We start from the raw sequence: 16710 nt of genomic DNA on the forward strand, positions 1-16710 counted from the left end.
CAACTCTTTTCATTTTCCAGGATTTTTCCAGGGTATTTTTGGTGTTGATCTAGGTGGTGTGACAGGGAGGGATTGCACCATACACCAATGTGTTCCTCTGGAAGTCTGATTTAAAAGATGTATAGTCTATGGCTAAACTTATCAATGAAATAATCTCTTAGATACTCTCACTGCCTTGCTGACAATCTGTCACTCACTCCTAGAGGACAAGTATTACAGAATTTTTTTTAAACAATATTCTATTAATGTATCTTATTTTGTTTCCTTTAGAAAGTCATTTATGCTCCATGCTTAGTAAGTAAATAAGTAGTTAATAAAATGTATCATTATCATGATTCATTTTGAACCTGGACCTCCCTTTTTTCTTATTACATTAACCCTTGCTGTCAGAACATCAATAAGTCTTAAGACCTATAACAGCAGCCTACAATTCGCATACTGACTAATCTAGACAGAGCCTTACATACCTAAATGTACGATTCAACGTTAGTCGAGTTTGCTAGATTTATTACCTGCCACTGACTGTTATCAGTTCACCACACTATACTCTTGCCCCTTTGCTAATAATGCTGACTCATTAACGAGGCTAATCATACCCGCTACAAAAGTTAAACATTTCTTATCGTGCTATGGTCCGTAACAATGCGTTTGAAGAGGCAATGCCATTCACTGTTTTTACCTTCCCATTTATTATTATCGGACTCTTCAGCAAACATTTGAAACCATTGCAAACTAAATGAGCTAGCAAGCGAGCAACGTCAACTTTAGCAACTGAGCCAAACATGCTAACCAACTGAACATGATTCAAACATTTAAAACACCGTCAGCAGACTCATTTTTAAATTTGAAGGATATCATATTTTACATTTTTCGGAGTTTAGGTCACTTAGACGACCAGTGTGTAGGACTTAATGACACCTAACAGTGAAAATGCGGATGTCAACCAGCTGCCGTTCCCTCATTCCTCCTTTGATGTCGGAGAATCCCTGGTGACCGTTAGGAAACAAAATGGCCTCAATTACTCAGCAATTACTATTAGGATACAATTACGATACTACCGCATCGACTAGACTGTCAAGTGAAAAGGTTCGTTCATATAGCTATTTCTATATTGTATTTCATTAAAACTACACGTAATAGCTGACATTTCTTTTCTTCTTTATTCCTCTTCGTCTCTTCCGTCAACCGTTGGGCCGTTAACTTAAAAACGCTTACGTTTGGTTTGTCCGTCGTAGGATACTGTAGAAACACGGCGGCGCAACGTAAGTAAATATGTAAATAAAGAAAACAAGTGATTATACACCGATAAAATACACGTGTCTGTCAATAGATCCCCGTAAATATTAGCGCGGGCCCTTTGGGTTGTTTTAATGCGCTTTTCATAACTGCAAAGTTACTCAACTGTTTCACATGTTTATGTTTTATGTTTAGGTTTTGTAATGCTTAATTACAAGTATGAAATGTAATTTTATACTAGATATCTACAACATTCTACTCCTGACTTTTCCCTCCATGAACCAGATTGGGGAGGCTGCAGCTGCTTTGTATGGCACAATCAACAGTCTAGTATGAGTTCAATTTATTATCTTTAATCAACACAGGTTAGCTTTAAACTGCAGATTATTTATTACAAATACCTTTGACTGTAAACAGAATTTGACATGTTTTCCAGAGGCCTATTTAATTTAGTAGCACACACAGAAAAACCTCAACAATGGAATATTTTGGAGGGAAATTCAAGTCCCTCAAGGTCATTTGGTATAAAACTTCAAATTAACAACAAAGTAAATTTATGAATAGCTATTAGTACTTTAGCTATTGGTACATGCTGTAAATCAGAACGGTAAATTCACTGACCTTTAAACTTCAAATACATTTGTCAAGCTGTACATTTGTAAAAAGTGGGTGGTTCCTGTCTACAGTATACTGTATTTTATCTCAACAACATTTTTCATTGTTCTTCATTCTTATTATGTCACCACCATAGAGAAGAACCTTACTGGTACATTGTTATAACTAGCTACACTTTCACTTTCACTTTTTTCCACAGTGAAGACACAAAAAATGTTCTTATCACAGAGACTAGGTTAACAAGACCATTAAATCTTTGGGTACACAGTTAGTTGCCATATTTGCAATAAAATGGCACTCTATGACACCTCTACAGCCTGCAGACATTGACGGACAATTCATATGCAGCATCATTAAGGCTCTTGCATTTAGCTTGCAGGCTTGGATTGCTGGAGCACTCAGCAGATGAAGGCCAGCGCTCCACCCAGGTGTCCTTTCCTAACATGTAGATGAATCTGACACAGACAGAAAAAAGAAAGGGGTTTAGTTATGTTAAAGCTGTAGATTTTAAGAGATTTTAATCCGAGTCCAATTTTGCACAAACGCTCATTTGGACTTAACTGCTGGTTGGCAGAGACATACAACTGCAAGGCAGTAATTCTACACTCAGCTTTAGATTAGCACAGTTGTCACATCACATCAGTGAGACTACTGGAAATCAGCATCCATGAAAACAGCCACCTGCACACTGCCTCCAAACCATTCACTGTATTCCCTGTTCACTTTACAGTACAACAGCCCTTCCACATTTCCTTCATGATGGCTTCTAAATGGCCAGTTTGTGCTAAAGCAAGAGGTATTAACCCAACTATGATTATTACTGAGGTTGTAGTTAATGAGAGTGTTGTACTGGACTTTGTGTTTCTAATGTTCTTCTCTCATGTTTGTAAATGGTTTGGGCAAAACATTAGAAACACCTCTCAGCATAATACAGTTCAGTCAGCACCACAGCAATCTACAACTTCAATAATATTTTAACACCTCTCTGACACTGGCAATCAAAACTGAACATTATAAATGTATGGCTGAGCCATTGTACTGGATTACAGTAGATCTGGTCTGTTCTTGTTTTCCTTGCTCTTGTTACCTGTTTGTCTCACTGTCGATGTTCCACTGATCCTCTTTGGGGCCGATGATCAGGTACTGGGAGCCCTGCTCCAGGTTGAGCCTCTCTCTACATCCTCCATGAGACATTAAAAACCTCTTCTGGCCAACTTCAACTCCAGCCTCCTCACCTGGATGGTGGAAAAAAGGAGATATGAAATCATTTATAGTGGAGTTATTTTGCATAAATACAAAATAAACCTTACGAACCGTCTCCCATGATTGTCTTAATGTTGTTTGAAGACTTTCTCTTCATGAAAAGAAGAAAATAGAATTAGATATCATATTATTAGGTTCATACAAAATTACTCACCCAGCTTGATAACTTGTGTGATCTCCATCTCATATTTGTCGTAGTAACTCTGGCTGACACTCAGCACCTTCACCTTGAAAACTGAAGCACAGGAACAAAAAGGAGTCATTTTGCTCCTGATGAGGTCTGTGACGATGATGCTGTGAAACTTACTGATGTTCATGATTTAGAGATGAATACTGATATGTTTTTGTAGGTGGAGTTTTAGCCACTCTTTCGAAAATATCTGACTGGCAGTTTTCCTTTGAAGACTTGAGACTCTGACCATCTTTTAACTTAAAAACTGTTCTGCTGTGTGTGAGTGTGAGTGTGTGTCAGTGTATTGTACCATGGTGTAAGCTCTTGCAGGCAAATGTCTCTCTCTCTTTGTTGGGGAAATCTTCACTGTCAGTTTTGGACACGCAGCAGTCACCTGGAGTTTGTGAGCAAATAAACAGTAAACAAACTGAAAACAACACACACACACACACACACACACACACACACACACACACACATCCACTACTGTGCTGCTGCAGACACATGCACACCCTCACCCTGTGTGCAGCGGCAGATGTTGTCTCTGCAGATCCGAGAGAGCTCCTCTTTGTTCTCGCGGGGAGTGTAGGTACGACTGCAGCGGTGATCTGACAGAACGAGATGAAGCAGTGATATACACCACAAGACTCCACAGTATTTAAAGCTGCAATATGCTGAGTTTAATGATTACTAATTACTAATGTGAGCTGTGATGGTCAGCGTCTGTTGTCCTACCTGGGTTGTAATACTCATAGACAGTAACTGAGGATGGCTGGAGGAGGCCGACTTTAAAGCTCTGCTGAAGCCTGAAGATCAGAATCTCTGGCTCTTTGTGTGACACCTGAGGAGATGAGAAGAGATGTTACAGCCAGTGAGAGCAGTAATTTATCAAACTGAAGGACACGAAGCAAAAAGTTATATTCCTTAATGTTTGTGAGCAAGTAAATTCAGCTGTGGTCTAAAGTGCAGTTACCTTGAACAGGTGGATGATCAGAGAGCCTCTGTCACTCAGGTTATCAACGATCTGGAAGTTATTGATGTAACGGTCCACTGAGTTGGACAACTGGACACACACATGTAGAAAATTAGTCAGTGACCCTGGCTGAAAAGTTTTATCCGAGGGAGACTGTTGTTAAAATACCGATCACTAAACAATTTGCATTAACAGTGAAAGGTTACCATCTGTCCTGCGTTTTTAATCCTAAACGAAAGACCAAACTCCCTGCTACATTTTGGACCATTTGTAAGGATTTCACTGTGTGTGAGGGGAGACCCACCATAGGGGCATTGCAGTAGTTAAGGCAAGATCTGTGCCAAGACTGTGGGGTCATCTGGCAGGAAAGTATGTGTTGTCTGCATAGTGATGATATGAGAAGCCATGCGAGCGAGCATTGAACCAAGGATGTGGTGCATTTTACAAAGAGAAGGGGCCCCAGTACTGATCTTTGGGGCATCCCTGTGGGGAAGGGATGGGATAAGAATGTTTGTCCTTGCCGTAATACTAGATAGGAATTGATAGGATTCGAACCAAGAGATGCCTACAACTAGGAGTACAGATAACAGGATGCAGTGGTTCATCATGTCTAATGCTGTGGATAGGTCCAGCAAGACAGTACAAGTTAAAGTTAAAAATGAATTATCTTTATATTTGTAAGCTTTCAGATGATGGTTGAGGCTAATTACCATCTCCAGATCTGAGTTTTCTGGGGTGAAGCCAGTGGGTAGACTGATATCCAGGACCACCATCCTGACATCTCGGGATCCTAAAGCTCTGTCAGTGAGAAAGAGAAAAGCAGTAACAAAAGATACTACACCTTAGTGGATGTCAACGGACAACCAGTCTCCTATGCATGACTGATAGATCAGAGTCAGAGGGGAGCACTGATAAAACCTCTTGGGCATAATGCAGCAATATTTCAACTTGAGTCTTAGTGTGTTCAGACACATAGATCTCTATCAAATGTGTAATCCAACATGAACAGTGGAGGCACTGGTTGAACATAGATGTAGGAGAATAATAACAACTCACTTCACTTGGATGTTGATCTGGTAGGACTTTTCTACATCTGCTGGAGGCTTTTCTGTTATGGGACAGAAACAAATATTTAATGTGCAGAGGTTGGGTTTCTTGTCCAGTGCACTTGAATGTGTATAATAGTATATCTTATTCGGTTATGTTACTGTATTTTGTCATTATTTTAGGTCATTAATGATAATGTAATAATTTACAGAAATTCATCGGAGATGTTGGGTGTACATTGTAATGTTACAAAATGCATCTTAAACTACGTGTGTATTAAAACAACACTAAGGAGCAAGACATCATGCAGATATGAAACCATGTGAGAACTTGAGTTACCGCTGGATTCTTCAATAGTGACGTTGAGCTCGAAGTGCCTGCAGGGCGTTTTCTCATCCACCTCATGCACTTGGTTGTAATAGGTCACAACCTTGGGTCAAAGTTTAAGTAAAAAATAAATAAATACAAACATTCTGTCAGCCGTGCATTTATAATCCTGTGGGGTCCACCATGATAGTGTTGAGCCAACCATGGACAAAATTCCATCACATTTTTCAATTTACATCAAAATCTGATCTGACTTCATGATATCAGACATGCACTCATACCTCCAGTATTCCCTGTCCATTCCCTCGAGCCTCCACCTCCAAATCAAGATTCGCAGGCAACTACACAACAAAAGAAACTGTGAGTGACATCCCTCTGAACTTCTCAATACACTCACACTGTCTGAGACTTCTGCCTGATTTTACTCTCTGTCTCACCCTGGAGGAGCGAGCAGCATACGCAGTACTGGGGTTAAAGTGGTAGCGGATTTCCTTGCGTCCTGTCAGCCTGACGTCCACATCCAGACTGAGGTCATCGGGAGGGGGTTTGTTGATCAGGTACTCTGACAGTGCCTGGAGAACCACCATGGTGGACTAGGAGAGGGCAGAGGAGAAAAACCAAGACTTTCCAAGATTTCATTTGAGAGATATTTTTGGACACAATCCGACAAAACTGTCCATCAAATAAGCGAGTGTAGAGAGTTAAGTTTTTCTATATTATATATATTGTATACAATATATAGTGTAATATCTAGTTGTATTTGGTCATTTTGGGCAACAATCTAGAGAATTAAGTACTTTGATTTTTCAGATATAAAATTCAGCACATTAGCCAAAATATTAAACATTCTGAAAAGGTTCATCTTGAGCATCTATTTGATCTGCAGATTATAGATCAGCTACGAGACGTGCTCTGATAGCAGAGCCCCCTGCACTGGTACCTGAGTGGAGCCAAAGCCGCCACCTCTTCTTCGCTGGCTGTTCAGCCATTTAAAGGGTAGTGCAGCCTGCTCCATGTGACCCAACTTCACCAGAGCCAGCAGGGCGTAGCCCGTCGCCTCCAAGGTGAACAGTGTGTTATGACGGTCGGGCCAGTGGCTGCGTCCTGGAGGAAAGAGAGAGAGACAGAGGGAGCTCCTGAACAAAAGTGAAATTACACATTAACAGACTAAAGTAGCTTGATGTCTTTGCATTTAAGGTACATATCAAACAGGGTGTACAGGATACCTGGACCTGCTGCTTTGAGTAATGGCAGTGTTGGGTTATAACGGTGAGGATTCCCCAGAAGAGCCAATGCATAGGAGGCAATGGCCACTGTGTATGGTCTCCGACTCGGCTTCTTCAGCGCTGTCTTCAGGTAGTCGGCTGTTTTATTAATGACTAACTACAAAGACAGATATTGTAAAAGGTATTTTTGATACAGCTACTGATTATAATACCAATTATAATAATACTAAAGATAAAAAAGTGATTTTACAGTGATAAAAAAGAAAGATTAAATGTGACCGTTTGACACAATCCACTCTGCATCAATTGTGTTTTTGTTGCTCTTTGTATTAATTACCTCCATATTCACATCTGGATGAGTGCAGTGGATCCCTGCATGTTTAGCCTCACCGAGCGCTATGAGAACAAAAGCCGTCAGGGTTATTTCAGGGTCGTCACCTCTGAGACCGCCCTGGAGACACACACAGGAAATGACCTTTAGATACACAGCACTATGTCCACCTTTTTCCAATTCCAATTATATTCCAAAACTGAATGAGTTTTAATTTTATCACTGGGTGTTTGAGTGGTTATTGAAGACAAGAGAATATTATTCAGATACTCAATCATTTTAGTAAGGCTTAAGTTGTGTTATTAGAACGGTGACATGCTATGTTTATAAGTGTGTGTGTCTCACAGTCATGGTAGTGCTGTAAACCGGGTTGTCCTCGACAAACTTTCCTGGGAAAAAACGGTGTTTGTTCTTCACCAGGTAGAGCAGAGGTTCACACACTTGCTGTTCATCGATACCGATGATGGAGTAAGCCATGGAGAACACCTTCACCACGTATGCTGTGATCCTGATTGAGAAAAACATGGACATCTATATGCATTCTAACCTAACACATTTCACAAAGCAGAATCTTTGATGACCATTATTATCTTTTAAATGTGTAATTTTGTCTGTAGTGATAATTTTTCACAGTACCATGTACTTGCACCTTCGCGCCTATATGGGGGGTAAGAGCCATCACTTTTTCTGTATGCCAGCTGGTTCTCATAACCTGAACAGACAAAACACCACAGAAGAGTTTAAAGATGGGATGTGAAGGTATGAGACATTTTAACTTACTGATATTGAAACACAGCTAACATCATCTATCTGTTCACCAAGGCTGCAGCTCATCCGTCTTCCATCCATATATTACCATCCAGGCATTTACCTGCCTGTCTATCAATCCATCCATCCATTTATACATGTATCTATCCATTACTCCAAACAGCCACTTAATTATATGTCCATCCATCCACATACTGTACAACAGTCCATCCAACTGATCTTTGATTAGTTCATTCAGTTAATCCACTTTCTTCTCTTATTTTGTTGTAGATCTCAGGTTTTATTCTTATGCTGTGTCCTTCTCTCTCACCTCTCCTGATGTATCGTATAGCCTCAGCCTTGCGCTGCACCCCCACACTCTCCCAGTTGTTGGTTCGGTCCAGGTAGAGAGTGGCGATGAGTGGCAGAGTGATTCTGGCCAAGTTCTGCTCCACACAGCCGCCGGGCATCTGGATAAGAGACGCCAGAGAGTCGTCACTGATGGAGTTATCAATGCTGTCTGCCAACACGTTGCCTGCAGAGGAAAGGTGGAATCAAGATTCAGTGTGTTCTCTGAGGTTTATCTTTAATCCTAAACACTGTTCTGCTAGTGACTGACCTCTGACATTGATGAATGTCTCTGGCACTGAGTTAGGCACCACTGACTCCAGTTCGATCTTGCCAACTCGAACCGTCTGCGTTCCTGTAGTGAATGCGAACAGAGCCATATATTAAAATTTTATCACTACCTAACCTAAACCTCAAGAGGATCCATCCAAGCTAGCAACTAAATTTGAGCCTTAAGAGACCTGAGTTCAGGATGAATGGTTATCACCTCAGTGACTGGGGATATGCTGTCTCCAATATGTTCAAAGCCTACTGTGTCTGAGTAGAGAGGATGGAACTTGGGCATAAAATCCAAAGAAGGTGGCACACTAACATGCAGTTGACAGAAGATAATAGGAAATCATGCATCACTGCATCTTTTTACCTCCTTCAGCCGATGGATTCAACACCACACTCCAAACTTCAGTCTTCTGCACCCCATCCATCTGTTTGGGTGAAGAAATGAGTCATCATAAAAGCAGATCGTTATTCAAATATGTTTGTTATATTTTAGTTACTTTATTATTACATTCTGTTTAACTGTTTTAACTGCACTTAAATGTTTTAGGTTCATAGAAGTACCGTGGAAATAAAATGACTTTTCAACTCTGTTTTTAGAGGAACAAAGCAAAATTCAAAAGTTTGATGAAGGAGAGAAACTTTACTGTCTCCTGTTAACATCATACCCTGTTTATACTGCAATGACATTTTCATCATCAAGTGCGACTCACCACCACCCGTAGAGATTTCTGGATGCGGTCTCCTCCCATCATGTCTCTGGCGACTACCATCACCTCCAGAGGAAGTTTCCCCACCACCAGTGGTACAATGGTGTAGGGCACCGCTACAGAAGATCCAACTGCCAGCGTCACCTCCTGTGTGTGTCTGTCCTTAAATGCGATGCTGCACATGCCTTCTGTCTTCATCAGCGTCACCCTTAGCTGAGCAGAAACCAGTCACAACACAATCAACAATGTTCAAGATTTCTTTTATTCTTCTCCTTTGCTTGCATTACCTTCACATGACTTTGCATGACTAAATACCTATGTCAGTGTTAAACCAAGATGATGATCATGGTAAACACAGTATTTCTCTGACTGAAGTGGCTGTGCTGTGTGGTTTTGAGGTGATTCTCTTACATGCAGGTCTTCGTAGCCGTAGTTATGGATCACAGCTTTAATCTCGACCTGTTCGTTCCTCGCCACCGAATATGGCAACTTCAGGTCCACAAAGAAACGCTTCCATGCTCTGAAGTTGTAAGGTTCAGCCACACAGAAACCTACAGACATTGAGAAAGTAAATCAGCAAAGGGCTAATTTATATGTGAATGTTATTGAGTTATTATAGTACTTCTATTGTCCTTTGAATTTAAAGATTTTATCCTTCAGGTTTTGTTTTTTTTTTTTTGCAAAGACAGAGCAATTTAGTAAACCTTTGTTTTTTCAGTAAACTGTGGCACTAATTTTTAGGTTTGCTCTGCTTTTACACTTAAACAAATACAATTATTAATTGACTGTACAATGGAAAATCGACATCTTGTTGGATTTAAGGAGATGATTCAATCAGTTCTAAATTCACTACTTCATTATCAGCGGTTATTTTAAGTGCAACAGAAATAACAGTTTTTAAAATAATGCTTGACAATAGTTTGAGCAATTTCAAGTCTCTTTTGTTTTGAATCAAGTGTTTTTGCTGCCAGTACTGACTAAAGCTAACCCTACCCCCAACCCCAACTCATCAAAATGATGAAACGTTTTCAGACAAAAGAAAAATCAGCCACAACAAAGAGGAAAAAAAATAATTTGAGGATCTCACATTGAAAAAATTAGCTCAGAATATAGAACACTGCAAATCATGTTGAGCCGCAGTGTGATTAAGCACCTTGATTCTTACCTTACCCTCCTCCTCCTCCTCCTCCTCCTCCTACCTGTATTAGGTGATGCACTAATGGCCAGAACTCCCCACTCTGTGATGCTGTCAGGTAAGGGGTTTTCCACGTTCTTAGACGCCAACCTGATGATCAGATTAGTATCTGTGTTATTACCAGCAAGGAGACTGAAGGGAAAAACCAAAGCTTTTTAATAAAGAATAATTCTATGTAGCCTAGCTGAAAAAAAAAAACAACTAAACTCTTAATTCTTTTTTTGTTCCTCAAACTAATAGTTTGATTTTCTGGTGTTTCAGCAAACAACTTGTAAAACATTAACTTGGAGATAAACAGTGTCTGTGGTGTTTAGGTAGACTGATAAATTCCACAATGTAAATAAGGGCATGACACATTAGTACATAACATGGGTGTTCTGCATACAAATACACGTGGTTAAACATGTCTGTTTAATAAAAGTAAACAAAGTCAGTTTGCTGTCACTAATCGCTATCACTAATTAAACACAACATGATGTAACCCAAGGAATTCACAGAGCTTGTTTTGTCTCACACTATGAAATGGTCCAGTCCTTTAATCTGTCAGCCACAGTAAACCAAATATCAGTGTCTGGATTTTCACATTTATAGCAGGCATGAGTGCTACTGCACAGGAAAGTTACTGGACGGGGGCTGATGTGCCTCGTCTTACCATCAAATAGAACTTGAAAGGGCATGTTTTTGCCATTGGATTTCACAATACACATGCTGTTCATGTAGATTAAGTCATGAGGCCTGGCTCCCTTTTCAAAAACAGTGAATGACTGTTTTTACACACAGTTTTGTTTATCAGTACTGAGAGATGTGGAAACTACACTGCAACAAAGTCATAACATTTTATCTTAGGATAATTTATTCTCACTTTTTCTAACAGAAAAACAATAATTCTGTCAAGCTGCATTTGGATTCTTTTGGAATTCTATTTGATTGCTTGCACCCTGTGTTGCATTATAGTCATGTTAATTCCCACCACATTTGGTCTTGCAACATCCTAATGGATGCACAAGGATCTAAAGAGTTCCATCAGATGAGGTTTTATTAATCCAGTGAGACTTTCCTGCCTCTGATGTAAACTCTCCTGGGAGTTGAACTGGGGACATGCATATAATCATTCGGCCATAACCTCGCCTCTAATCTTTCACTCACCCGTCTCTGTCTGTCTGGGTGGGCAGGTTAACATCCATCCACAGCCACGACTCGTAGAATTTGGAACGCAGATACACATCAGTCTGATCCAGGTACTCCCACTCTTCCTCTTCCTCCTCGCCTTCATCCACTTCCCCCCTTGCCACTGCCAACACTGGTTCTTTTTCTTCCATTTTCTTTGCATTGGATAACGTCCTCCGTTCAAGTAGAGGTGGTCCAGACATTCCAGGCAATCCAGGTGGTCCAGGCCGTCCAGGTGGTCCAGGTGGTCCAGGTAGTCCAGGTAGTCCAGGTAAAGGTCTATAAGCCCAGTCTTTGTAAAAACATTCATATATGATTAGCAGGTCTTTAATGCATATCTCTAATATATCTATCTAGAGGCTGTGATTATGGACACACCCGCACAAATTCCTGCACAATAAATAAACAGTGGAGTTATCTTGTAAACAAAATGTATGCTTACATTTGCTTTCTCATCAAAGCATATTGAGTGTATTCTTGAGATCTAACAATTCCTGCATTTTCTTCCTCATGTAGCATTTGTAAAGATTTTCACTGATTTTTTTCAGTTTTTCACATCCATGTTTACTAACCAACACTTTGGTTTATTTTTAAAAACCTGTAGAATGATATTCCCATCATCCTGAGCTGAGAATGTGCAAACTAATTTACACTAAACTAATATGGTGAACATGGTAAATATTACACCACTAAATTTCAAAGCAAGTTTTAAGATATCCCTTCACCTGAAAATCTCACAGGATGGAAAAGGTAAGGTCGAGGTACAGTACTTACCAAACTGCCTGGAGTAGGGTGTCATCCTTAGTGGAAGGTCGAATGTTGAAGAGAAGTGAAAAGTGGGCCTGGGTGGTGGGGTGGTGGTGGGGGGAGTCGTGGTCGTGGGTGGTGGGGTGGTGGGGATTTCAGTGTCAAACACCTGGCCCCTGTAAGTGGCGCAGCAGTAGCGGAAAGCCCGGATGCACTCCCAGCCCTCAGTGATGTAGAAAGAGCGTCGCGTACAGGAGTACGGCATAGGGATATCCCTCAGTCCGTCCTTACAGCAGCGACGCTGCAGACTCTCCTTGTAGTGACTCTCTGGAGACAAAAGAAAATAATCAGTATTTCTTCAATCATTTAGACCCAACTAATGCTAAAAAGAGAGAACTCACATTCATCAGGTGGCCTGACACGACTTCAACTGAATGCTACTGTTGCTGTCTGTCTGCCAGATGTATAAACAGGCAACTGTTTGATAAGATGTTAACCATGACAAATTTCTAATGTCATAATGTTAGAGTTGTGTGACTTGTTGTGGAGTTCCTCTTTCCCTTTGTAATCAATTAAGGTGCTCTAAGACAGCAAGTGGTCACCTCCGCAGTTCCCAGCTACTTATTGTCCCAGACTGAATTATCAGACTGAGAAGTCCGCTCCACCTGTTGTCAGAGACCAGAACCTCTGTGACCAGGACACTCACCCAGCTGGGCTTTACGCTGCAACAGTTCAGCAGAGCGCCTCCTTCTGGCACCGCCTGGACACTCCAAGGCTGTGAAGAGGAGAAGAGAGGAGAGGGGAGGAGAGAGGAGAGGAGAGGAGAGTAGAGTAGAGGAGAGGGGAGGAGAGGAGAGGAGAGGAGAGGAGAGGAGAGGAGAGGAGAGGGGAGAGGGGAGGAGAGGAGAGTAGAGTAGAGGAGAGGGGAGGAGAGGAGAGGAGAGGAGAGGAGAGGAGAGGAGAGGAGAGGAGAGGAGAGGAGAGGGGAGGAGAGGAGAGGAGAGGAGAGGAGAGGAGAGGAGAGGAGAGGAGAGGAGAGGAGAGGAGAGGGGAGAGGGGAGGAGAGGAGACAATTCAGGCATTAACTATAAAAAACATGTGTTTTCATATAGTCAAAATAATGAATACAGGCACAGGATAATTACAATCAACAGCAAGCTACCAATCCAAAAATATTGGCATCATATCAGCCTTTAATATGAGTCACTGTTGAGTATGAGTTACTGTTCACCACAGTAGCTTTGGGTCTTGCACTTTTCATTATTAGTTGTTTGTGGTGTGAAGCTGTTGTCTTTCTTATTTTTAGTTGTTTTGAATAAATTTGTCAGCTCAATGCCAGAAATGACTCCCAGCAATGTACATCACTTACGACAACTTATGATTCAGCATCAGCTAAATACACAACACTGTAATACACAGTATGACATGGGCCAACATATATGTATGTGTGTGTGTGTGTGTCTATACTAGAGGAGAGAATAAAACTTTCCAGTATTGCTTCACCTTCAGCAATCACACAGTACAAACATGGCCTTCACTGCTCAAAGAGCAAACACTGCAGCTTTTTTACAGAAACTACTTTTCTGAATTTTACTTTTCATATTTGTTTTATATTATTTTCTTTACTGGAATAACTAGGTATATACCAACTTGGTCTTAAGGCCTGTCACTTAAGTTTTAAAAACATGTTGCTTTTTAAAAAAATACATAATATCACAGTGGCTGAAATTCTCTTAACACAAGGGGATAGGTACTTTGTCTGGTCTGAGTTTTGAACCCGGCACTAGAGGCGAAGAGCAGTCCTGCATCTGTGAACACTCCCATAGCATTGCCTCCTCCCCCGTGAGTGCAGCCAATGTCTCCATGTTCCACCACTTCCCAAATCTGAGAAAAGGACATAAAGAAGCATTTTTATAGTTTTGTGTATGTCCATTATGTCACTTATATAATAAATTATTGTACATATTTGCACTGAAAACAAAGGTGATCATTTCACATCTGCTCTACACTTGCAAAATGTGTCATAATGTACAAAACAGAGAATTTACCTTTATGTTCTCATGGTAAATTTGACTAGCTTGTTCTATTACTCTTTATCACTGTGTCACTATCAAATATGCATAATTAACACATAAGAAAAGTTGTAATGAAAGCATACTAAACACTGCAGATGGGTATTCTAACATACATCCATCCTCAAACACAAACACACCTTCTTCTGTGTCAGTCTGTCCTTGTTGAGCAGATAGACAGCGTTGTCCACAGCCACCAGGCTGACCTTTGCCCCCGGGTCACCTCTGACCTGAAAACTAAAGCTCTTCCCAGGTGCATAGTCTCGGCGTATGCCATCCACTGGTCCAACTTTCAGCTGTAAGACAGAGTGAATAAAAATTAAAATCACAACAAAGACAGAACAGAACAAAAACTAATTTGACAACTGACATCCATAACGGTTCATAATGTTCCAGGTGAGTGTTGATCACGTTCAAAAAATGATGCAAAAAGTAAAACAAAAAAGATCTGTGAAGTAAATCTGAATTTAAGCACAAGGCTGATATTATTCTGTAGCTTTCTTTTTGTCAACAAATCCTAGAAAAAAATCTGAACCAACAATGTGGTAGTCTTTCTGTAAATACTTTTCAACTTCCCTACTCTGTCCGCGGCACTCAGCCTCCAACCCTCTGGTTCCTACCAGACCAGACTTTTCTGTTTTTAATCTTATGAGGTGTGATTGATAAATTCATGGCCTAAGTTAGCAGGAGCTAAGTTAAACAGCTCTCGTTACATGCACATGCAACTCAACTCTTCGAGTGACTATGCAGAAAGTTTGAGGTTAATAACTTCTGTGGTATTTCTGTTTCTTTTAATTGCAAGTGTTTTACTCATCTCCTTCTACATCGGGCCATGAATTTATCAATCATCCCTTGCATTAACTTTAAAACTAAAGCTAAATAGTGCATATATTTGGGATTATTTTTTAGATGCGGACTAATACACATGTGAGTATTTGGAGCCCTGTGTGTGTTCATGGTGATGAAGGACTCACTGATGTGTTTTAATAGCTTCTGGACAACAATAGAGCTCTTTTCATCTATGGAGCTGAGTGCTCACCCCTCCAACACAGGAATCTGCCACATCCACCCAGATGGAGTCTGACACCACCTCTTCACGCCCCACCCAGGGAATGCTGTAGTACGCCACAAAACGGAACGATGGCATCATGTCTGGGGTGACTGTCAGCCCAACGCTGGTGACCAACTGACCGGTCACATCCAGGCGAACAGCACTTATGATTTTGCCCTTGTTGAGCACCTGAGAGAGTCCAAAGAGTTTTGGGGAAAAAGCCATGATTTAATACATCTTTATTTTTCCTTACTGCTTTAACTGCTGATATTGTATTGTTGTTGTTTTACTTTCTACATTTTTTTATTTCCATGTGTGTAGCTGTACTAGAAATATGATGTGGTGTTTGTGTCTCACCAGGTACGTGATGTGTTTGATTAAGTCTTTGTGGGTTTGGTCTGCAACTGTGATGGTCAGCATCAGGGACAGTCTGTCTCCCACAGACACTGTGTTGGTCCCTGTAGAGATGTACAGATAGTTCCGCTGGCGCTGGTTAAAGGTCATGTATGGATGAACAGTGATCTGTTGCTTGGCTTGTTGATCTGGTCTCAGGCCAGCCTGTGTGGTCTCAGCCTGGGAAACAGACACAATAAAAAACTAATCAGAGTTTGTCAAGCATCTGGAATAACCAATGATTCTGAAACCAAGTCCAAAACCATGACATAAATGTCCAAAATCTTGTATTGCAATATCCCCATGAGAAGCTCTGTGAGTAAAAGCAGCATGCAGTAATACTAACAATAATGGTTTGTGGGCGTTGATCATTGGGCATGTTGACGGTGGCTTGGGCAGTGCCGGAGTTGACGACCAGTGCTGTCTCCAAGAAATTCAGCTTGACCAGAACATTGTTGGCCGGGGAACCATCATGGTGACTCACCTGGACCTGGATAGGTTGGGGGAGAATTCCTCTCTGTGACTTTATACACCACAGTTTTTCACTCAGTGATGAAGGTGAAGAGAACAAAAACACAGTCCAACTGAACACAGATGACTTGTTCTTACTGTGAAGTCAAAGGGCAGGCCTGGCTTGAAGTACTTTGGTATGTCTTTGAAGGATACGACATATGGAGACTCCACGATTTTAATCCCGGACTTTTCGGCTTCAACTAGGTCACTGCCTGGACAGAGGAAAAACCAGGATCAAAAAAAGAGTGAATTACCAAAAACTGTAAACCTAAATAATTTCATGAACCTACATTCAAATGTT

At 40.9% G+C, this 16710-nt stretch overlaps 1 protein-coding gene across 10 annotated transcripts in view; it reads right to left on the minus strand.

Annotated features, from left to right (window-relative positions):
• Positions 1-16710, minus strand: part of LOC108880791 (complement C3) — a 43568-nt gene that overhangs the window by 21965 nt on the left and 4893 nt on the right. The window contains exons 13-44 of one of the 10 annotated variants that reach the window (XM_018672497.2): positions 16506-16621; positions 16243-16386; positions 15861-16076; positions 15492-15692; positions 14593-14748; positions 14135-14264; positions 13087-13155; positions 12408-12707; positions 11613-11925; positions 10471-10556; positions 9683-9822; positions 9275-9484; positions 8929-8989; positions 8557-8640; positions 8269-8472; positions 7827-7902; positions 7536-7698; positions 7197-7310; positions 6860-7016; positions 6574-6737; positions 6071-6226; positions 5915-5974; positions 5646-5736; positions 5316-5367; positions 4970-5057; positions 4260-4349; positions 4022-4127; positions 3805-3894; positions 3597-3680; positions 3269-3349; positions 2939-3086; positions 1570-2306 (exon numbers count right to left, since the gene is read on the minus strand). In XM_018672497.2, coding sequence (XP_018528013.1) covers positions 2162-2306; positions 2939-3086; positions 3269-3349; positions 3597-3680; positions 3805-3894; positions 4022-4127; positions 4260-4349; positions 4970-5057; positions 5316-5367; positions 5646-5736; positions 5915-5974; positions 6071-6226; positions 6574-6737; positions 6860-7016; positions 7197-7310; positions 7536-7698; positions 7827-7902; positions 8269-8472; positions 8557-8640; positions 8929-8989; positions 9275-9484; positions 9683-9822; positions 10471-10556; positions 11613-11925; positions 12408-12707; positions 13087-13155; positions 14135-14264; positions 14593-14748; positions 15492-15692; positions 15861-16076; positions 16243-16386; positions 16506-16621 — 4295 coding nt within the window. In that variant the 3' untranslated portion in view covers positions 1570-2161. Of the gene's footprint in view, positions 1-1569; positions 2307-2938; positions 3087-3268; positions 3350-3596; positions 3681-3804; positions 3895-4021; positions 4128-4259; positions 4350-4969; positions 5058-5315; positions 5368-5645; positions 5737-5914; positions 5975-6070; positions 6227-6573; positions 6738-6859; positions 7017-7196; positions 7311-7535; positions 7699-7826; positions 7903-8268; positions 8473-8556; positions 8641-8928; positions 8990-9274; positions 9485-9682; positions 9823-10470; positions 10557-11612; positions 11926-12407; positions 12708-13086; positions 13156-14134; positions 14265-14592; positions 14749-15491; positions 15693-15860; positions 16077-16242; positions 16387-16505; positions 16622-16710 lie in introns of those variants that run through there. The other 9 variants (XM_051070394.1, XM_051070393.1, XM_051070392.1 and 6 more) reach the window with 9 other exon arrangements.

Source organism: Lates calcarifer, linkage group LG5, assembly GCF_001640805.2.
Source record: "Lates calcarifer isolate ASB-BC8 linkage group LG5, TLL_Latcal_v3, whole genome shotgun sequence".
NCBI classification, from domain to species: Eukaryota; Metazoa; Chordata; class Actinopteri; family Centropomidae; genus Lates; species Lates calcarifer.